This window comes from Salvelinus alpinus, chromosome 14 (assembly GCF_045679555.1).
Source record: "Salvelinus alpinus chromosome 14, SLU_Salpinus.1, whole genome shotgun sequence".
In the NCBI taxonomy this organism is placed as follows: Eukaryota; Metazoa; Chordata; class Actinopteri; order Salmoniformes; family Salmonidae; genus Salvelinus; species Salvelinus alpinus.
This window is the reverse complement of record NC_092099.1, coordinates 11,800,514-11,824,471: the sequence shown is the minus strand read 5'-3', so window position 1 is coordinate 11,824,471 and position 23,958 is coordinate 11,800,514. Positions and strand designations below refer to the sequence as shown.

Below are 23,958 nucleotides of genomic sequence, written 5' to 3'. Positions count from 1 at the left end.
CCAGGTGACAGAGGGGAGTTATATGAGGGCAGTGTGAGTCTGATCACCCAGGACCTGGAGGCGCAAAGTGTCTCTGAGGCTGAGAGACATCAGGATGTTAGATCTTGGATTCTACATTGAACAAAAATATAAAACGCAACATGTAAAGTGTTTGTCCCATGTTTCATAAGCTAAAATAAAAGATGCCAGAAATGTTCCATAAGCACAAAAAGCTTATTTCTCTGAAATGTTCCCTATTAGTGAGCATTTCTCCTTTGCAAAGATAATCCATCCACCTGACAGGTGTGGCATATCAAGAAGCTGATTAAACAGCATGATCATTGAAAGGTCACTCTAAAATGTGCAGTGTTGCCGCACAACACAATGCCACAGATGTCTCAAGTTTTGAGGGAGCGTGCAATTGGCATGCTGACTGTAGGAATGTCCACCAGAGCTGTCAAATAATTTAATGTTAATTTCTCTACCATAAGCCACATCCAACGTTGTTTTAGAGAATTTGGCAGTACGTCCAACTGGTCTCACAAGCGCAGACCATGTGCAACCACACCAGCCCAGGACCTCCACACCCGACTTCTTCACCTGCGGGATCATCTGAGACCAGCCACCCAGGCAGCTGATGAAACTATGCATTTGCACAACCGATTCTCACCAACTGTCAGAAACCGTCTCAGGGAAGCTCATCTGCGTGGTCGTCCTCCTCACCAGAACGTTGACCTGACTGCAGTTCGGCATCGTAACCAACTTCAGTGGGCAAATGCTCACCTTTGATGGCCACTGGCACACTGGAGAAGTGTGCTCTTCATGGATGAATCCCGGTTTCAACTGTACCGGGCAGATTACAGACAGCGTGTATGGCGTCTTGTGGGCGAGCAGTATACTGATGTCAACGTTGTGAACAGAGTGCCCCATGGTGGCGGTGGGGTTATGGTATGGGCAGGCATACGCTACGTACAATGAACACATTTGCATTTAATCGCTGGAAATGTTTATGCAGAGATACCTTGACGCGATCCATTGTCGTGCCATTCATCCGTCTTCATCACCTCATGTTTCAGCATGATAATGCACGGCCCAATGTCGCAAGGATCTGTACACAATTCCTGGAAGCTGAAAATGTCCCAGTTCTGGCCTGCATACTCATGTTTGGTATGCTCTGGATCGATGTGTACGACAGCGCGTTCCAGTTTCCGCCGATATCCAGCAACTTCGTACAGCCATTGAAGAGGAGTTGGACAACATTCCACAGTCTAAAATCAACAGATGTGTCGCGCTGCATGAGAAAAATGGTGGCCACACCAGATACTGACTGGCTTTCTTTCAGTGTACATATGTCCGGTCATCAGTGGAGAAAGCGTCAGTGGATTTATCGGTCCATGGTGGTAAGTGCTCTATAACTACAGTATTACAGCACATGTTTATAAACACCACGATATGGGTGGGTATGTTAGTGTTATCACACCATTAGACACTAGCACTCCCTCCCACACCTCCTCCCTAGGGGGTAGCCGGGTCCAGGTGCCGTGCTGCCAAGCCTTGATAAGGACGCAGGTGTTGGCAATCAGGACGATTGGCATTCAGTGATGAGGTGGCTAGAAGCCTCTCGGCCGGACAGTGACCACGTTTACATACACAACACCAGCACCATTATTATTTGGCATACTCAAGTTACATATATTTTTGACTCAAATAAACATATACCATTTAGAATAACCTTAAAAAGCTCCTATCCCAGTTTTGAGAAACCTGAATAAGACACCTGGGATATGTTGATCTTAGACGGGATACTGTAGCATGTAAACATCTTATCCAGTTTACGGTTGTTTTTCACAGTCTGGGCAGGCTCAGTTTTGCATAGTTTTCACTTTTGAAGTTCAGATGGTAATAGTTGGAATAGTAACTGAAGTCTGGACACTGACTGTAGGCCTCACATGTAGCTTATTATAATATTAACTCCTGCATAATTAAGTGTTTATTGCAGTAAAATGATAGACCAAATGTTAATTTTGTCTCTGGAACAGGATTGGAGAAATTACTTATTTATTTCCTTCATCTTGAGAAAATACAGGCTTAGGGACCATGTTCTGTAGCCTTAACGTGCAACTTTTTCAGCTACATAAAAGCTGACAACCAGATTTTAAAAGTACATGTCGGATGAAATAAAAATTCACAACAGGCCAGCAAAAGTCAGTAAACTTTCCAAATGTTGACAAAACAAAATACGCCAGACAACGTGGGATTTTTTTGTGTCTGTAAAATGTATCATGCGAGAAATGGTGGTGGAAACGTCTTTATGCACAAATATTGCTGGAGTCCTTACAACCATCATATCAATGTAAAATTGGAGTCATGCAATGATATGTTGTGTGGTCCTCCCACTATGTCTCAGGAAAGCATGCAGTTTATTAGGCTACAGATGAATTGAGTCATGAACTGCCAGTGGTGTAAAGTCCTTAAGTAAAAATACTTTTAAGTACTACTTAAGTAGTTTTTTTTTTTTAGTATCTGTACTTTACTATTTATATTTTAGACAACTTTTACTCCACTACATTCCTAAAGAAAATAATATCCTTTTTACTCCTTACATTTTCCCTGACACCTAAGAGTACTCAATTACATTTAGAATGCTAAAGCAAGACAGAATTATGGCACCTGTCATCCCTACTGCCTCTGATCTTGCAGACTCACGAAACAGAAAAACTGTTTGCAAATTATGTCTGAGTGTTTGAGTGTGCCCGTCTGTCCGTAATAAAAAAATTATACAAAAATCGTGCCATCTGGTTTGCTTAATATAAGGAATTTGATATATAGCATTTACCTTTACTCAAGTATGACATTTGAGTACTTTTTATACCACTTTATTTAAGTACATTTAAAACCAGATACTTTTAGACTTTTACTCAAGCAGTATTTTAGTGGGTAACTTTCACTTTTAATTTTACTCAAGTATGATAATTGAGTACTTTTTCAAACACTATGAACTGCACAGGGTGGTGAAAGTACACAGTTATGAGGTTGATGCTGCTTTCCAATAAATACTGAGGATCTTATTCTGGTGACACAATCAATGCTCGGCTGCCATTTCACAAATAAAATAATCTCACTCTTTTATACATAATAGGAATCTCATGTAGGTAGCCGAAAATAAGGAGAAATATGTATTTATATTTTTTTTGTACATGTAAAAACAATCGTTCCACCGTCCCTGGGCAAATAAAGAATATTCCATTTATTCATGGTTACTCATGAGCGGGATATCAAAGATGCATGTAAACAGCTTATCCTGAATAAGACCTTAACCCGAGATATGAGCTATTATCCAGAATACTGTGCGCATGTAGATGTGGTTGGTGATACGGATACGGTTGCTGTCTCCTGGGGGCACATGCACACAACACAGTCCGCATACTCATACGTCCACGCATTAACTCAGGTTACAGAACCATTAGGCAAACCTAGGACACCTATAGACTTAAAACAAACAGTGTGAACGGTAAGTTGTCTTAATCAGCTTCGTAACAAGTGGGGGTTCGTCCGGGATAAATGTAACGCGTTAGCATTTGTGATTGTAAACCGGTGTGGTTCGGTAACTTAGTGATTGTTTTAAATTAAAATGGTCAAAAAGAAACAAAAAAACAGCTTCTTAGCAAAGATCAATTTCTCAAGCAAGAATTTGGTTTGGAACTCTTTCTTATGGATCTTTTAACTAATTTACTGCCTGGTCACAAGCAGACCAAAACTCCATCCCACTAAAACAGGCAGAAATGTCATGCAGCTTTTTCAAACAGCTCTTACAGTAAAAGGGCAAAATAATTCTCAAAATTTCACAATATTATTCCAAACGCATAGTGTGGAAATATATATATAACACAGGAAAAACATGTTTGACTGCACTGGACCTTTAATACCATTTTTTTGTTGAAATGTAGCAGTGTAGCTAACTAATAGAACTACACATAGGTTGTGAAGTTACTCATGTTCAGGAGTGCCGATGGAAAACCAGATAGGGAGTAGGATGTTTTGTGTGGGGACTTGGGAGGAAATGGTACTCCCGAATGAGGAAGAGCAGAGACGACCTGGGCAGATATATGTGATATAGTGTACCCTCTGCAGGCTGAGGTTGATTCCGGTGTCAATTTAGGGGACGTTCTTTGTTGGGTTGAGTGACACTGAGGAACTAGGTTATCTTGGTGGTTTGAGAAAGTATTTGGCTCCCTCCCCCAAGTGATCAGTTGTATTCAGAACTTGTCAGTGATTATTTTGGTCCTTTAGCTGACATGTTCTTTACCAGAGTAGGGGAGGTTGTGGTTCCTCCGCAGCCTGACAACGAGGTTGTTTGGTTGTCAGGTGCTGATTTAGCTGACATTTCTCACTGAGCTGTGAGAGGGAGGAGATTCTTCCCAGTCATGTTGTGAGATTAGTGAGGATCCGCTGGAAGACTTTTTTCGGTTGACGCGGCTGTATCTTGTGATGAGAATCAGGGGCTTGAAGAAGAGAGGTTGCGGGGAAAGCCAGATCCACCGGAGTTGTCGCTTCCTGTTGTTGAGGAGCTGTCGACAGTTGATGCAGCATGTAGTGTTTTCTTCTGTTAAAGTGGAACTGACAGTGTTGGAACTACGTTGCAGATATGAAACACACAATCATAATAGCAGTAAAAAAGATCAAATTCCTAGTATATGCTGCAAAACTGACTTCATAAGTGGTTTTAAAAATAGAACCTATTTGACTCAAAATTCCATGGCGTACAGTAAGGCATTGTTGGCAGAATGGATGGATGCAGTTCAATGCATGATTAATATAATTCACAAATTTCTTGGTAGTCCAAAAAATATTGCTATGAAGTTGTAAATCACAGCTGGCCTGGTACATTGTTTGCTGTCTCCACCCATTTGGGATGCACTGTTCCAGTTTCAATGACTCAATATCTTGAACTAAAATGGACTACTGTAACTAAAGCTGTATCACAACCGGCCGTGATTGGGAGTCCCATAGTGCAGGCACAATTGGCCCAGTGTCGTCCGGGTTTGGCCAGTGTAGGCCGTCATTGAAAATAAGAATTTGTTCTTAACTGACTTGCTTAGTTAAATAAAGGTTAAATAAATACAAAAATAAATGTCAATACAATCAAACTAGCATGGGCAAAGATTACAAATCAGTCATAATAGGTATCAGGTATCAAACACAAGGCCCTTGAACCAAATTGGACAAACAAGCGAATATAAAATTAGTCAACAGTTGCGTTATCTACTTCATAAAATTACAGCCCGATGTTCTTGCATTGGTGAAATCAACTTCAATTGCGCTGCTTTCATTTGTCCCATTTACAACGTGCAGTGGAGGGAAAGTGTAGTCGTGGCCAAAAGTTTTGAGAATGACACAAATATTAATTTCCACAAAGTTTGCTGCTTCAGTGTCTTAAGATATTTTGTCAGATGTTACTATAGAATACTGAAGTATAATTACAAGCATTTCATAAGTGTCAAAGGCTTTTATTGACAATTACATGAAGTTGATGCAAAGAGTCAATATTTGCAGTGTTGACCCTTCTTTTGCAAGACCTCTGCAATCCGCCCTGGCATGCTGTCAATTAACTTCTGGGCCACATCCTGACTGATGGCAGCCCATTCTTGCATAATCAATGCTTGGAGTTTGTCAGAATTTGTGGGGTTTTGTTTGTCCACCCGCCTCTTGAGGATTGACCACACGTTCTCAACGGGATTAAGGTCTGGGGAGTTTCCTGGCCATGGACCCAAAATATCGATGTTTTGTTCCCCGAGCCACTTAGTTATCACTTTTGCCTTATGGCAAGGTGCTCCATCATGCTGGAAAAGGCATTGTTCGTCACCAAACTGTTCCTGAATGGTTGGGAGAAGTTGCTCTCGGAGGATGTGTTGGAACCATTCTTTATTCATGGCTGTGTTCTTAGGCAAAATAGAGTGAGCCCACTCCAACCCCACACATGAATGGTCTCAGGATGCTTTACTGTTGGCATGACACAGGACTGATGGTAGCGCTCACCTTGTCTTCTCCAGACAAGCTTTTTTCCGGATGCCCCAAACAATCGGAAAAGGGATTCAGAGAAAATGACTTTACCCCAGTCCTCAACAGTCCAATCCCTGTACCTTTTGCAGAATATCAGTCTGTCCCTGATGTTTTTCCTGGAGAGAAGTGGCTACTTTGCTGACCTTAGGTGCAATCTTACTGGCAGCAATATCCTTGCCTGTGAAGCCCTTTTTGTCCAAAGCAATGACGGCACGTGTTTCCTTGCAGGTAACCATGGTTGACAGAGGAATAACAATGATTCCAAGCACCACCCTCCTTTTGAAGCTTCCAGTCTGTTATTCGAACTCAATTAGCATGACAGAGTGATCTCCAGCCTTGTCCTCGTCCACACTCACACCTGTGTTAACGAGAGAATCACCTATGTCAGCTGGTCCTTTTGTGGCAGGGCTGAAATGCAGTGGAAATGTTTTTAGGGGGGATTCAGTTCATTTGCATGGCAAAGAGGGACTTTGCAATTAATTGCAATTCATCTGATCACTCTTCATAACATTCTGGAGTATATGCAAATTGCCATCATACAAACTGAGGCAGCAGACCTTGTGAAAATTAATTTGTGTCATTCTCAAAACTTTTGGACACGACAGTGCCACAGTCCTAGCTAGGCTACTAAAATGTTGCAGTCTGGCTTCAATTTCTAAAGCTTGACATATGAATAACCTAAAAACTAAATCTGAAGCAAAACACCATACAAATGAGAAACATGTAGGCCTATTACAGCAACATTTGAGCAGTAGGCTAGACTGGCTACTCGACTACAAAAGATTTTGAGTGCCCCATATTTTCAATACGGCCCGTGTGCTGATTGAGTTTGACACCCCTGGGCTAGCGTATATATTTCTGGCACCACCTATTTATTTAGCATGTTAAAAACACTGTCTAATGTTAGCAAGCTAGTTAGCTGCTGGGAGCATGTCATGTCATTGGAGGAGTGGGTGAGTGACTGACTTTTCCCCCTCATATTGTTTTTCAGTGGCTACAGCTGGAGATGCACTTGTCATTTGGTTGACTAGCAAGAAATGTGTATTGCTTTGCTAGCTAGCTATGAACTTGAACGACTGTTATCCACAGTTAGCATATCTCGTAATATCTCCATTTTGACGGCCAACTAGCTGAAAAAGTTTGAGAGGGTTTATCTAGTGTTCCTTCGTTAGATTTTAGCGCATTTCGCTCTGGCTAGCATTAGTTGTTGATGTGCATAGGCAACTGAGGGAGCGATAGCCTGCCTTTTCATGGTTGTTTGATCAATCGAACTGTGACGATCCCAAATGTAAGAGGACTCACGTGATACTTACATATTTGCAGAAATCCGTTCAGGGGTATTTTGTGGCTTTTGGGGAATGTGTTCCAATGATCTAAAGTTGAGTTGTTGCATTCTATTCATTTATGAAATTGTGAAAATGACCATATAGAGGAGGAGAATACAGTTAGTGTTTCCCCATTGATAATACTCGAGGAACACTAATGCTCTGGAGAAGGTAGAGATTGTTCTCAAAGTCAGAGTGAGGCGGCAATGGCTAACAGTTCCCCTCCAGCGAGTGCTCAGGGCTGGAGGAAGAGGCGTTAGGGAACGTGGACGATGTTCCTGGTGAGTTTTTTGAAGTTGTTGTTGATGTTCACTTGTCCCTGGTGGTGGTTGCTACAAGTCTCATTATTGCCTACATAATGGAGCTTGTTCCTTGTGACCCTGGGCCTAGTGAAGGAAGTTGGTCTCAGTCTAGAACCAGAGGGGTTGTCCTGGGGTTTGAGCTCCTCAAAGACTTTTGGCAGGAGCACCTGAGTGTAGAGCCGTCAATTATGGTTTTGGATGACTGGCTTATCGTTTTGAGAATAGCTTTATCCCCAGAGGTGAGGGTATCTGAAGCCAAGTTTCATAGTTGTGCAGTTCTAGTATTTATAGTGTACATATTAGTCTCTTCAGTTAAGGAAGTTATAGAAATAAGTCAATGAATTGAGCAATCCCGGTCATGGTCTTTTTTTTACTGTTTGTTTTTCTTTTTTAACTGACAAATAAACAATCTAGACATTATTTCCCCATGCTTCTAACACTACAGGAAACTCATCCCAATCACGAAATACAACCAGCTTGATTTTGTGATAATTTATTTTGTAACCGTGAGCAACTACACTTGTAGTGTTCTCATTACATGTAATCTCTCATACTGATACATTTATAAAAATTGAAGAAATATAATCTACACACATCGAATACAAAATAAAAATCTGTGTGTGATAATTCACTGGTCTGTTTAGTATTGCAAATGTGTAATATGGTGGACACGTGCTTGCAAGGAAGATCACAAAACTGATGCTCAAATATGATAACAAGACTGTGCTTAAATAACTTTAAAAAAACCTTCTAAAAGCCCAGGTAATTGCAAATACCATAATGCTGATAAAACACAAGGGTCATTCCACAAAATTAGTGCCTTTTTATATAAGCAGAAATTGGTCACCAATATGGAATTGACCCTTGTGTTATATTAAATGAAGTGCCCTTTATCAGACCACATGGACAATTCAAATCACGGATTTTTAATATAAATAATGACTTGCTAAAGTGGCTAAATTCTGCATGTTGACATGCACCATGATGTGCACCCTCTGACTTCTAGGAACAGTTGAACCCACTTAACACCAACATTTCACCATCATTGTAAAGCCCTTGTTATTTTGCAGCTTTGACAAAGCCATTTGTGAAGATGATCATTTATTTAATGTGATTAGTGACTCATATGTCTGTCCCTCATTTTAAAGGTCAACCTTGTTACGTGAACTGAACTCGTTCAAATAATGGTGAAACGATACATGTTGAAATATTCTTTTCAAAAGAAACATTAAACATCTAACAATCAAATCATAGTGTAAAAGCAGGGGAGCTGCTTTCTACTCCTGTGGTGGAAAACTGAGTGGGTCAGCCATAACACATCAACTCTGTTACGCATAGATAAGACAGGCTAGAAATGTTTTAGCAATTAAACATGTTTTTGTGAAGCTTGCATTCAATTGCCACTCCCTGTTGCACACAAACTTCCATTCCCCCGTCACTAGGGGATTCATGGCCGATATAAGATGAAATTGTCAACCGTGTTACATTATTTGGCACTTACACACTTAGACAAATGTGTTTGTTATTAAGTTGAACATGTGCACTCTATGACAAAGTTAACATTTGGTGAAATAAATAAAAAAATGTTGACCAAGTTACACTTCTCAAAAGGCACCGAATTGGTGGAACAACCCACAAACACGCCACTGACTTCGGGTTTGTTTGGTTGATGGGAGAAAACCGTAGATACTGTAAATTGAGCAAATCAAATAAATGGATCACACACAAACAGCTGGAATGCGGTTAATGCCAAGGTAATGTTATAAATATCAACATCTGATATCTACTATAACTGATAAGTAGGAAAGTGCATAATCATAGCAAAAGGTAATGAAGCCCATCCCCCCCCCCATTTCAGAGTGTGTCGGAGAAGGGGAGTGTATTACCAACACAGCTATTAAAAAGATAGTAAAAGCTAAAAACAGGGGATATCGGTTTGTTTTGTACTGGTTGTACCACTCATTCCTCTTCTTCCTCCTCCTCCGCCATCACCTCCACCAGGAGTTCGGCTGTACACGTGGCCTCGCCCAGACTGTTGACAGCCTTGACGGTGTATTTGGCATCGTCGTCGCCATTCACCTCAGAGATCACCAGGCTGCAGTTGCCCTCCTCGTCGTAATCAATCTGGTAGTGGCGCGTCTCCTTGATGGGCTGTTCGTCTTTGTACCACACCACCTCTGGATCAGGGTAGCCTAGGAACCACAAAACACAGACCAACTTTATTACTTTGGTCAAAATGGCACCTCATTGGTCATGTACAGTGTAGCAGATGGTAGCCGGCTAGTGACAGTTTCTAAGGTTCAGAACAGGGTACTGGGTGGAAGCCGGCTGGCTAGTGGTTACTGTTTAACTGTCTGATGGCCCGGAGATTGATGAACAGCTGATGGCCCGGAGATTGATGAACAGCTAAATCTACCGGTCGATGCACTTGTATGGTTTCCACCTTCTAGATGGTAGCAGGGTGAACAGGCCATGGCTCGGGCTCACCTCAGAGATCACAAGGCTGCAGTTGCCCAATGTCCTTGATGATCTTCTTCGCCTACCCGTGACGGGTGCTGTAGATGTCCCCGATGATGCGTTGGGCTGACTGCACTACCCTCTGCAAAGCCCTGCGGTTGCAGGCGGTGCAATTGCCATTTCAGAATTATTGTTAACTTCACTAGGGTAGGGGGCAGCATTCGGAATTTTGGATGAAAAGCGTGCCCAAATTAAACTGCCTGCTACTCAGGCCCAGAAGCTAGGATATGCATATAATTAGTAGATTTGGATAGAAAACACTAAAGTTTCCAAAACTGTTAAAATAATGTCTGTGTATAACAGAACTGATATGGCAGGCGAAAACCCGAGGAAAATCCAACCAGGAAGTACTATTATTTTGAAAGGCTGTTTTTCCATTAAAAGCCTATCCACCATACAAAGACTTAGGACCCAGTTCACGAGCTCTATGGCAACTTCTACATGTGGCCAGTCTTTAGGCATTGTTTCAGGCTTTTACTCTGAAAAATGAGGGCGATACAGCACTTTCAATCAGTGACCAGTGGAAATTTCCAGACATCAGACATTTCCAGACAATACCTAGGATAGGATAAAGTAATCCTTCTAAAGACTAACTTTATCGAACAAAACAAACATTTATTGTCTAACATGGAGACCTGGGAGTGCCACCAGATAAAGATCATCAAAGGTAAGGGATTAATTTTAATGCTATTTCTGACTTTTGTGAGCCCTCTCCTTGGCTGGAAAATGGCTGTATGGGTTTCTGTGGCTAGGTGCTGACCTAACATAATCGCAAAGTGTGCTTTTGCCATAAAGCCTTTTTGAAATCTGACACAGCGGTTGCATTAAGGAGAAGTTTATCTTTATTCGTATGTTTAACACTTGTATCGTTTATCAATGTTTATGATGAGTATTTCTGTAATTTGATGTGGCTCTCTGCACTTTCATCGGATGTTTGTTTGAGACAATGCATTTCTGAACATAACGCGCCAATGTAAACAGATTTTTGGATATAAATATGAACTTTATCGAACAAAACATACATGTATTGTGTAATATGAATTCCTATGAGTGCCATCTGATGAAGATCAAAGGTTAGTGATTAATTTAATCGCTATTTCTGACTTTTGTGAGCCCTCTCCTTGGCTGGAAAATGGCTGTATGGTTTTCTGTGACTAGGTGCTGACCTAACATAATCGCATGGTGTGCTTTCGCAGTAAAGCCTTTTTGAAATCGGACACTGTGGTTGGATTGACAAGAAGATTATCTTTTAAATGGTGTATAATACTTGTATGTTTGAGGAATTTTAATTATGGTATTTCTGTTGTTTTGAATTTGGCGCCCTGCATTTTCACTGGCTGTTGTCAAGGTGGGACGCTACCGTCCCACTTGTACCAGAGAGGTTAAGTTCATTGATCTGATATTATGCATTTTACCACAATTTCCACAACTACTAATGCAAAACTGTTCATTACCACAACAGTTTTCCAAGTCGAAAAAGGCAAACGCATCATTACATTGATCACCTAATGAAAAGGCCTGAGTTAAACATAACATTGAATTTAAAAAAAGTAAATACATTTTGTAATTTCTCATTACCGCAACACATAACCTTCTGAATCTTGTTTGTCATAATTACTTGTGTATACATGTTATTTTTATGTAAACATTTGGATAAAGGCACAATATTAGATTTATAACTAATTTTGTCTTAGTTATTTTTCCTACCATTTACTAAATATTGGTGCATTACGGTAAGATATGCAGGTTTCTGAGATGAGAATGTATGTTTTGGTAATGAGTGTGCATAGTTTGCCATTTAACAAAAACTGTACTGAGCTCCATTAGAGATTCAGTAACTAATTTGTTGATCCCAAATAACTTGAATACTAAAATCACACACACAAACACACGTCAAAATGGGGGATATTCTCCTTCAAGTGGTGGGGTTGGTCTTTGCTGAAAGACAAACTCCAGATTGTGGCTGTAAGTAAAACAAAATTGGGGTTATTCAACCATATTTCTTGACAACCTCTACTTAATCAAATAATTGATGTTTGACAAAAAAAATAATCTATACTATGTGTAAGCAGTGGTCCTAGTAAATTAAAGTTACAGCCCAGCACACCCCATTGACTATACATTAGAATTAGCTTATCATTACCGAAATATGCCTTCAGAATAAGATCCTCATTCTGAAGGCATATAAGTGAACACATTAACTTGTGCTCATCTAAGGACTACTTCAATAGATGATGCATCATACGTGAATAAAACTATTAAACTAAACTAACATTTTTTTTTTGAACTTGAAAGTGTTATGGTAATGAGAAACACTTATGTACAAATATTCAACTAGTATACAATTATTATAATTTATGGACATACTACAGCAACATAATGTGTTATATTCAAATAAGTTAGAAGAACAAAAATGATATAAAATGACTTAATAATTTAATCCTGACACTTTTCAGTAATGAGAATTCGGGGTGAATTGTTTAATTCCAGCAAAATGTTTAAATGTATTTAAAATAAGATACTGTGCCATAAAGGATGGGATGGATGGGGCCATGTATCGCGAGATCTTGGACAACAACCTCTTTCCCTCAGTAAGAGCATTGAAGATGTGTCGTGGCTGGGTCTTCCAGCATGACAACGACCCGAAACACACAGCCAGGGCAACTAAGGAGTGGCTCCGTAAGAAGCATCTCAAGGTCCTGGAGTGGCCTAGCCAGTCTCCAGACCTGAACCCAATAGAAAATCTTTGGAGGGAGCTGAAAGTCCGTATTGCCCAGTGACAGCCCCGAAACCTGAAGGATCTGGAGAAGGTCTGTATGGAGGAGTGGGCCAAAATCCCTGCTGCAGTGTGTGCAAACCTGGTCAAGAACTACAGGAAACGTATGATCTCTGTAATTGCAAACAAAGGTTTCTGTACCAAATATTAAGTTCTGCTTTTCTGATGTATCAAATACTTATGTCATGCAATAAAATGCAAATTAATTACTTAAAAATCATACAATGTTATTTTCTGGATTTTTGTTTTAGATTCCGTCTCTCACAGTTGAAGTGTACCTATGATAAAAATTACAGACCTCTACATGCTTTGTAAGTAGGAAAACCTGCAAAATCGGCAGTGTATCAAATACTTGTTCTCCCCACTGTATATGTAAATGAGCAGGCCATGTTGCATGTATATGTAAATGAGGAGGCCATGATGCATGTATATGTAAATGAGGAGGCCATGTTGCATGTATATGTAAATGAGGAGGCCATGTTGCATGTATATGTAAATGAGGAGGCCATGATGCATGTATATGTAAATGAGGAGGCCATGTTGCATGTATATGTAAATGAGGAGGCCATGTTGCATGTATATGTAAATGAGGAGGCCATGTTGCATGTATATGTAAATGAGGAGGCCATGTTGCATGTATATGTAAATGAGGAGGCCATGATGCATGTATATGTAAATGAGGAGGCCACGTTGCATATGTAAATGAGGAGGTTGTGAGACATTACCCTCGATCTTGCAGTCAAATCTGGCTGCGCTCCCCTCCACCACCTCCACATCCTTTATCATGGAGCTGAAGGTGGGCTTGACCTGGGTTCTCTCCTCAGACTCCAGGAACTCAAGGAACTGGTTGTCCTCTGCAAAATATGACAACAAAAAAAAAATCATAAAAAAAATACATTGTTTTAGCCTCAAGTTGAACTTAACCAAAAACTGGTGCAGAGTGTGCTGCTTTGACTTCGAATAGGAGCAGCCGCTCCCTTGGTAGCACCACCTTCTATACCAACCAAAGTGCTCCAAAAAATGAGGGCGAATATTTTCAGTGGCATTAATAAAACAAACACCCCTCGCTGAGTTCCATCCCTTGCTCAGGGGTACAACAGAAAGGTTTAGAACATTCATGAGTAAAAAAAAGTAATGTTTTGTTGCCATGCCACCTTCGATAGGGGAGCCCTTCTTGGCACTGACGCCCGCCAACATCGCCATGGACGACAGTCTTCCTATGGCCCGCACTGCATGTCCCGTTTTCTGCCATGAAATCAATGATGCAATCGTTACATGTCTGAGTAGTACAAACAGTACTTGGGCTAGAAGACAATTACATCCTCCAGAAATGTTAGAACTGCAATCTTATAAGTAAATGGGCTCGTTTGTATCAATTTGAAATGTCCTGTTAGTTGGCCATGAAGTAGAGACTAGGTGTGTGTCCCAAATGGCACCCTATTCCCTTTATCGTGCACTGAGCTGGTCTATAGTAGTACCCTATATATGGCGTAGATGCCATTTGGGACACACACAGCCTATGATCCTAAAAGTATGCTTGCTACTACAACTAAAGCTGGATAACTTAATCCCTGAGATTGTTGCCTTCAGGATTTGTAAATTCAGTTCAAAATACAGGTCAAAGGACAAAAAAAGGACATCGCTCCACTTTCACCGTCTACCGTTTGTGCTCTAGTTCTCCAACATGATGCTTGCAGTTTGTCCTTTTCAACCTCATGAAATACTAATGGACCTCCATGTTGACTTTGTTGTAAAATGAGCGGTCTACTCATGTGTGAGCACTCAGAGAATGAGTTGAACTGCAGGGACTTAGTGAGATTCACTTGTCTTAACCAACTTGGAAGCTCATCGAGTCGGCCTGATGAGGCAAGTCAACAATTTCTGTAGCCTCTCCTATAGCAGAATTATATATAACATTCTCAAACGCACATGTTTTGGATGATTCATATACTGTGCCATACTACAGTGCTTGTCTTGTTGTTTCTCATTTAAACTATTTTATGTTGCTGAGCAAAGCCCTAGTGTTAAAGATGGATGGCCGTTATGTTGCACTGTAACATGACAAATGGACAGCATCCCAAATTACACCCTATTCCCTATATACTGTAGTCGACTACTTTTGGGACACAGGCCACGATCTGTTCTGCTTGCACCTACCTGCCATTTCCTTCTCAGGATGTATTTCTTCATCCTTTCCTTGGACAGCTTCTTGGCCTCCATTTTGCCAGTGTCTTGTTTTAGCCATGGGTGTTCATAGCAGCGATCACATGTTAGTCTGGCCCTACGATCAGAAAACCACATGAGCGAGAGGCGTAAAGACTTCCTTCTCACTGTATTCCAACACCTCAGATACTGATTTGGTCGAGTCCCAAATGGCACCCTATATAGTGCACTACTTTTGACCAGAGCCCTGGTCAAAAGTAGTCTACTACCCAGGGAATAGGGTGCCATTTGGGAAGGAACCATTGAATCAAAGGCTACGGTTTGATTTGTAAATAACGTATATCTTACACCTCAACAATCAAAACAGACATCTGGCAGGCTGATCAAAGCCATTCTACAACATTTACACTCAAATCATGTCAGGACTGGGGATTCATCCCAAACGGCACCCTATTCCATATTTAGTGCAATACTTGCCATGGTAAAATAGTGCACTATGTAGGGAATAAGGTGCAGTTTGGGATGCAACCGGTCTTTAATCATGTTGTGTTTCAGAGAGCAGCACCATCGTGCTTACTTCATATCTTTCTTCAGCAGCATGGTGATGAAGTCTTTGGCGTGGTCTGAGATCTCATCGAAGGCGTCGTCTTCAAAGTCCCAGGTGGCCGAGGTCACGTTGGACAGGGTCTCGTTGTCGTTGTCCCCCATGAACGGGGACAGGCCACTCACGCTGGGGAGAGAGAAAGAGGGAAAGCGATAGAGGATAGTGATGGTTGACCTACAAAAAGTGCACAACAATGTTTACCAAAAAACACTTCTGCTTTCTATGGAAAGAACACCACCCTAAACCCTGCTTACTTTTAAATGATGAAAGGCCAAATTGTAGTATAAATTATTACTATTGGTGGTCTTGGTCAATTTCAACAAAGCTGCTTGTCTCATTGGGCACACACAGATGTTTTCCATACTGTAGGTGTATAACGGAACATCAGTAAAGCTTTTTATTCTCCAAATGGCACCCTATTCCCATAGGGCCTTGGCCAAAAGTGCACTCATAGGGCGCCATTTGGGACGCAGCCTGGAATCTGTGAAGCAACAGAGGAGATCTGGGGAGAGCCTCATTTGTAACACTTATGTAAGCAGTGTGTAATAAATCTTTGTGGACCAAGGAGACCTCAGAGGTTTGGGGGCACTGGAGAGTATCGCTGTGCTCTTCCTCTCTATCCATTTACAGGCATAGAGGACGGAAAGGCCCATACACTGCCTGCTGGTGGAAAGTATCTGTTGCAGAGAGCATGAAAGCCCAGAAAAACCTGATAAGGCTGGTTTGAGATTAGGGACACATTGTAGCAAATAGACAGCCATACTTTATTTGCATAGTCCCCTATAGATGATATACAGATGCTCAAAATATCAACTATTACTGCAACAGCTTGCTGGTTAGGGTTAGAACAAGGTTTAAAAGACAATTCTGCCACTTTATAACCAGTTATGCTGTTCGTATACACCCACAGGCCAGTTTATTAAGTACACCAGCCCATTCACAAAAATGGATCGCTCCTACAGACAATGAGTCACGTGCCCGCATCCAGTTACTGTTTGACTGAACGTTAAAAATGGGCAAAACTATGTTGATGCCGGGCGCGCCGGATCTAGTATCTCAGAAACAGCCGCCCTCTTGGGCTTTTTACACACAAGTATCTAGGGCTTACCGTGAATGACTGAACTAAATGACTATATCCCCATGGTACTGACAATAGGTCCACAGACGATGCAATCGACACCACACTGCACAATCCCATCTGGACAAGAGGAATACCTACGTCAGAATGCTGTTCATTGACTATAGCTCAGCCTTCAACACCATAGTACCCTCCAAGCTCATAATTAAGCTGGAGGCCCTGGGTCTCAACCCTGCCCTATGCAATTGGGTCCTGGACTTTGACGGGCCGCCCCCAGGTGGTGAAGGTAGGAAACAACATCTCCACTTCGCTGATCCTCAATACTGAGGCCCCACAAGGGTGTGTGCTCAGCCCCCTCCTGTACTCCCTTGTTCACCCATGACTGCGTGGCCATGCACGCCACAAACTGAATCATCTAATTTGCAGATGACACAACAGTAGTAGGCTTGATTACCAACAACGACGAGACCGCCTACAGGGAGGAGGTGGGGCACTCGGAGTGTGGTGTCAGGAAAACAACTTCTCACTCAATGTCAACAAAAGGAGATGACCGTGGACTTCAGGAAACAGCAGAGGGAGCACCACCCTATCCACATCAAAGGAACAGCAGTGGAGAAGGTGGAAAGCTAAGTTCCTCGGTGTACACATCACGGACAAACTGAAATGGTCAACCCACACAGACAGTGTGGTGAAGGAGGCGCCTCTTCAACCTCAGGAGGCTGGAGAAATTTGTCTTGTCACCTAAAACCCTCACAAACTTTCACAGATGCACAATTGAGAGCATCCTGTCGGGCTGTAACACCGCCTGGTACGGCAACTGCACCGCCCACAACCGCAATGCTCTCCAGAGGGTGGGGCGGTCTGCACAACGCATCACCAGGGGCAAACTACCTGCCCTCCAGGACACCTACAGCACCCGATGTCACAGGAACACCAAAAAGATCAAGGACAACAACCACCCGAGCCATGGCCTGTTCACCCCTCTACCATCCAAAAGGCGAGGTCAGTACAGGTGCATCAAAGCTGGGACCGAGAGACTGAAAAACAGCTTCTGTCTCAAGGCCATCAGGCTGTTAAACAACCATCACTAACACAGAGAGGCTGCTGCCTACATACAGGCTCGAAATCATTGGCCACTTTAATAAATGGATCACTAGTCACATTAATAATGCCACTTTAATAATGTTTACATATCTTGCATTACTCATTTCATATGCATATACTGTATTCTATACCATCTATTGCATCTTGCCTATTTATGTTTCTTATTCCATTCCTTCACTTAGATTTGTGTGCATTAGGTAGTTGTTGTGGAATTGTTAGATTACTTGTTAGATATTGCTGCACTGTCAGAACTAGAAGCACAAGCATTTCGCTACACTCGCATTAACATCTGCTAACCATGGTGTCTGTGACCAATACAATTTGATTTGAATGGTGCGACAAACAAAAAACACAGTCAACGGCAGTCCTGTGGGCGACAACAGCTTGTTGATGAGAGATGTCGAAGGAGAATGGCAAGAATTGTGTAAGCTAACAGGCGGGCCACAAACAGACAAATAATGTATAATGTATAAGTATAACAGTGGTGTGCAGAATGGCATCTAGGAATGCACAACTCGCCGATCCTCGTCACGGATGGGCTATTGCATCAGACGACCACACCGGGTTCCACTCCTATCAACTAAAAACAAAGTGGTTCCAGTGGGCACCCAATCACAATCACCAACACTGGACAATTGAGTGAAAAAAACTTAACCTGGAATATGACAGCGAGTTCAGTTTACTTGTGTGGCCTGGTCAGTCCCCAGACCTGGTCAGTCCCCAGACCTGGTCAGTCCCCAGACCTGGTCAGTCCCCAGACCTCAACCCAATAGAGCATCTTCGGGATGAGATGGAACAGGCTGTTCTCATCATGAATGAACCGCCATCCAATCTGCAGCAACTGCGTGATGCCATTGCGTCAGCATGGACCAACATCACTGTGGAATATTAGACACCTTGTAGAATACCCCAAATAATTCAGGATGTTCTGGAGGCAAAGGGGAGTCCGACCCGGTACTAGACGGGTGGACCTAATAAACTGGTCAGTGAGTGTATACACTACTGTTAGAATTGATACACATTGATGTTTTATCATTTTTGTTAGTCATACTGCACGATTCCTCGTTTTCGTCATTTTGAAGCTTCTGTATTGCACTCCCCTACAGCATACTATGATTCTCAGGGTACATTTCGCCTCCCATGATGCAATGCTCTGCCTGCTTTTAGCTTAGCTGGCTGGCTATCAAGCCCAGATAGTCTAAATATATTGCTTACGCCATAAGTTCTGAGTATATTTCACATTACTTTCGGGTTGTAAATTAGAATGCTTGGATGAATGTCATGCTGAATATCTGTTCATGTTATTGTCACCAATGAACTGCAATCCACAAAAATAATTATAATTAGATGCTAACTAGCTACGCTAACCATAAGAGTTACTGCATCTAGATGGCATGCTAGCTAGCCCGACTGCTACATCCAAAATAATAGAGTTTGCAACAATAACAGCAGAGTTTCATCTTAGCAACTGTCTTAACATGTAGGCCTGTCAGAAGAACACAACGTTTACTCTGAAATTTATAGGCAAATCATTAAGGAATCCTAGTCTCAGCCTGTGTCTTTGGTGCCAACATTACCAATGCTAGCTAACTAACTAAACCTGCTGCGTCTGAAATAGTGTTTTCAACAATAAGACAAATACAGCCTCAGCGACTGTCCAAGCAACTTTCCAACAACACTGGAGGCCTATTGGAATTAATAAAAAGTATGAAGTTTACAAGTAATTCAATACAAAATTATATAGGCTATTTGGAAAGGGCAAAATGGCGGCAGAAGCTGCAACTTTGGTTGGTGATGGTGGGAGTGGTTTTGCCAAATGGAATCATTAAAGTTGAACAGAAAAATATTGGAGTAAGCCGACTATAAATATATTTCTCAGGGTTTCTGAGCCTCTATTTAAAATATTTACAAATGTTAGACAACCAGAGCAACATATCGATCACTAATAATTGACTGTCCAAAATGTATTGTATTAGTCATCTCAGGGATCCTACTGGAAAACGTCAGAGAAGCCATTTCTGGTTTTGCTCATCACTAAACAGTCAGACATGAAATCATAAAATTACACTAACTGTGTAGGACATCAGTAAATACTTCATAATAACAACCCAAATGTTGTCTTTTAAGGCTAGGGCAAGTAGATATTTAGTTGAAATGTTGCTGACAATTAGTTGAACAATGTACAAACCATCTATTTGGGACTATCCAAATAAAGTGTTACCATAGAAGCGTACCACAAATATTACAAATAATAGTAGTTATAAGGGAACTTATAGTGGTTATAAGGGTCATTATAACTGGTTTGACACTCACAGGATGTAACAGATGACTCCTATACTCCACATGTCTGTTGGGTAACTGATTGCTTCATAGTTGATCACTTCTGGGGCCACAAACTCAGGGGTTCCAAAAAGAACTTTCAACGTTCCAGAGCTTTCTAGGAGCACACAAGGGAAGAGGGATTCAAGAATGAAATGTTGAAGTTTAGCATAGGAAGTTATTGAAAAGAAACGTCATGTTTCTGAATACCTGTAACTTTACCAAAATTCCTAAGTTTTCCAGAAATCACAGTTGGAATATTTCTGGAATCAGGAGGGAATAAGCAGGATATCTGGGAATCCTCTAACCAGGATTTCTGGGAAAGTTACCAGAATTTTGCAACTCTAATCCTGAAAATGTCTTCTGCACATGAGGCCTGGTTACCTAGTCTGCGTGCGAGGCCAAAGTCGATGAGTTTGATGGTGCTCCCAGTCTTGTTGACACACATGATATTCTCAGGCTTCAGGTCCAGATGGACTATGCCCTGCTTGTGGATGTAATGGACCCCGTCCACGATTTGCAGCATGTACTTGATCACCTCTCTCTCTGTCAGCTCAAAGTCTTCATCGATGATACGCTCAAACAGTTCCCCACCAGAGATCCTGCAGAGGGAGAGAGAGAAAGATGGTTGAGATCCTGTAATATAGATAATCACAGCCAAATATGAAAATCATTCACTGGATACCACATCCTTGTCAAATCTAGAGTATCTCGAATATCATTTTTCAGCTTTAAGGCATATCATCTAAAATTGGTACTAAGGACAATTGCTGTTTTTAAATGTGAGTCAAGTGTTCTTGTGTCAGTCAACTGTTTGACAATGCTATAAAAAGAAAAGGGGAAATGGTTCAGTCTAATGTGTTTACATGTCTAACATATTTGGCAAGTGAACTTTTTCAAAGCATCACCATATAAAAAAAGCCGATGGTTCTGTCTGAAGAGTCTGTCTGGTAAAAATAAATCAGACGGAAATGTTGGAAATGGAAAACAAATTCCTTTGAAATTCCCAGAAATAATGATTATATCACTTTCATATACTGTATATATATATATATTTTTTACATACGAGTGACATTAGTCTGTCATCTACTAAATAAAATAACATTTCTAGCCAAACTACTGTAAATAGGCCTATGCGTCCCAAAGGGCACCTATTCTTTATATAGTGCACTACTTTTGACCAGGGCCCATAGGGTAACTGAAATTAATATTATTTGTAAGGTATAAAAGTGAAATGAAATATACTCACATTTCCAAAACCATGACGATGTCCGACTTGCCTTCGAAGGCATCAATGCATTGGACAAGTTTGGGGTGATGGAGGGAGTTCATTATAGCAATCTCTTGTCTCACATTATCTTTCTCTTTCGCAGAGTAGGCCTTGATGAACTTTCCAGCCCAATGCTTTTTCGTTGCCTTCTCCAAAAGTTTAAATACTTGTCCGAATTTCCCCCTACAACATAGAAGACAAAAATGTTTTGGGGGAATCTGATAGAGGATATCATGGATGAGAGGCATGTACAATAGGGCTATGGCGGACAAGTGTCAATGTAGATAAATGCTTTCGTTGAAATATATGCCATTTGGCAGAAGCTTTTATTCAAGGCGACGTACAGTAGTAGGGCATACCTTGTTCATATGAGGACCCCCGGCGGGAATCGAACCCACGACTCAAGTGTTACAAGTGCAATGCTCTACTGACTGAGCCTGAGGAGCACAATTAAATAAATGCTTTGCTGACCAACGTTTATAGGTGGGTACTCACGTTCCGAGCCTCTCCTCCACATCATACAGATCCTTGACTTTAACATCGGTTCTAACGGTCACATCTCTGTAGTCTGGCTCTTTGTCTGAAAATAGGAACATGACACTTTGGAGTTATTACAGTATATATGCCTAGTCAGTCATAACACACAAGCACATTGTAACACATTATAAAGGACGTAATAAAGCATTTTACATTTGTGCTTCATAGGTGTTACCCATTTACATTTTTTTAAGGAAACAATTGCGCAGAAAAGGTGGATTATTGGATTGGATTAGACATACCTTCATCATCCTCAACCTCCTCCTTTTCTGTTCGATAAAATTATAACAAATATGTCGTTAGTCATTGGTATGAATCAATAATCATTACTATGAATCAATGTTCGACAATGTCAAAGGAAAACAGCTTGTTAACAATGAGTGACAAGTGTAACCAATGAGTGGCAGGACACCAAAAGACCCCCACTTACCCTCTACATCCTCCTCTAGCATTGTGACAGGCTCAGACTCTGCACTGGGCTCGCCGATACCGTAGATATTGACAGCCCGCACCCTGAACTTGTACTGGCGTTGACCCAGCAGATTGTGAACATTATAGAAGGTGCTGTTGCAGGAGACCAGATCCTTCCACTCGTTGTCCACAGAATTCCATATCTCTAGGTTGTAAGACTGGACCGCGCTGCCCCCGTCGTAGGTGGGGCCGTACCATGACAGCGTGAGGGTGGAGCGGCGGATGTCTGAGGCGGCTGGAACACGGGCAGGGGGATCAGGTTTGTCTGGAACACACAGAGGTCACACAGAGCCACTCAAGAGGTCAACGCTGAGTTCTGAACACTGGTCCGGGTTACATTGATGTGAAACATGCTCTAGGCTTTGTCCCAAATGTAACCCAGTCCCTATATAGTACGCTACTTTTGACCAGATACCTATGGGCCCTGGTCAAAAGAAGTGCACTATATAGAGAATAGGGTTCAATTTGGGACAAAGCCTAGACCCCCAATTGTCGGCCGCTGCACAGGCGCGAGTTGAGTTAGTCGACTCGTGAAGATTTGGACAGATTAGACTCCCAGTCCCAGGATCTGATAAATGTGTTGTGCAAGATGAACCACCTGAGGGGGAGATCAAATGATAACAGTTCGAGGACAAACAAACCTTCCATTCACAAATGTCAGTACTCAGTAGTCACCATACACAAAAGCACAGCTGTGTTGGTAATGAAAAAAGGTTTGTCTGGCTATAGTGGCTACCTTCTACCTTCTGAACCGCCAACAACAACAGTTTCACCATATCCAGTCATGGCAGGGTGTCCATTAAAGGCACAGTACAGGAGACTATACGTGAGAGCAGATGATCAGTGAGGCAGGGAGGATCCACACAAGAAGTCTGGATCAGTTTTATGTACAACCAATGTCAGACGATACAACCCAGACTGCGTGCTAGCTACAGTGCACTTTAATCACCCTGCTTTGTTGAAGGGGTGGGAGCCATGTTACACAAGCTGTTACAAGCATACCCCCACTTAATCCCCAGGGTTCCATTGTAAAACACCAAACGAATCCGCCTCATAGAGCACAGCTTGACACCTACAGGCTTGCAATAGGGGAGGAGTCAATGAAACAAATTATATGACACAATTCAATACTAAAACCTCTATACGCCATACATGCAGTCGAAGGTTGTAAAAGTAATGCGAGGATCATATACATTAACAAGCATCTAAGTAGGGGGCTGTTTTTACCAGTGTGTAACAAGTGCTGTGTCTCCGTACGCTATTAACAGTTCTCTGGGCACATAAACGGTTGCGTTTATGTGGAGCAGCTCAATAACCCGTCTCCCAGGCTGCTGCGTATTTTCCCTGAGTCAGGCTGGATACACTCCACTCTGACAGAAGTGGCAAAGGGCCTCATTAAAGCAACAGCTGAAGAGAAAGCACAGCCTTAAAAGGCCATTGGAGATCCCTGCAG

At 41.7% G+C, this 23,958-nt stretch overlaps 1 protein-coding gene across 1 annotated transcript in view; it reads right to left on the bottom strand.

Moving 5' to 3' along the window:
- Nucleotides 1-8,143: 8,143 nt before the first annotated feature.
- The window catches only part of LOC139538418 (myosin light chain kinase, smooth muscle-like), a 90,599-nt gene continuing 74,784 nt past the window's right edge, over nt 8,144-23,958 (bottom strand). The window contains exons 23-33 of the mRNA XM_071340414.1: nt 22,465-22,770; nt 22,277-22,303; nt 21,993-22,077; nt 21,477-21,680; nt 20,612-20,829; nt 20,222-20,345; nt 15,700-15,852; nt 15,117-15,240; nt 14,114-14,204; nt 13,685-13,813; nt 8,144-9,858 (exon numbers count right to left, since the gene is read on the bottom strand). Coding sequence (XP_071196515.1) covers nt 9,626-9,858; nt 13,685-13,813; nt 14,114-14,204; nt 15,117-15,240; nt 15,700-15,852; nt 20,222-20,345; nt 20,612-20,829; nt 21,477-21,680; nt 21,993-22,077; nt 22,277-22,303; nt 22,465-22,770 — 1,694 coding nt within the window. The 3' untranslated portion in view covers nt 8,144-9,625. The remainder of the gene's footprint in view (nt 9,859-13,684; nt 13,814-14,113; nt 14,205-15,116; nt 15,241-15,699; nt 15,853-20,221; nt 20,346-20,611; nt 20,830-21,476; nt 21,681-21,992; nt 22,078-22,276; nt 22,304-22,464; nt 22,771-23,958) is intronic.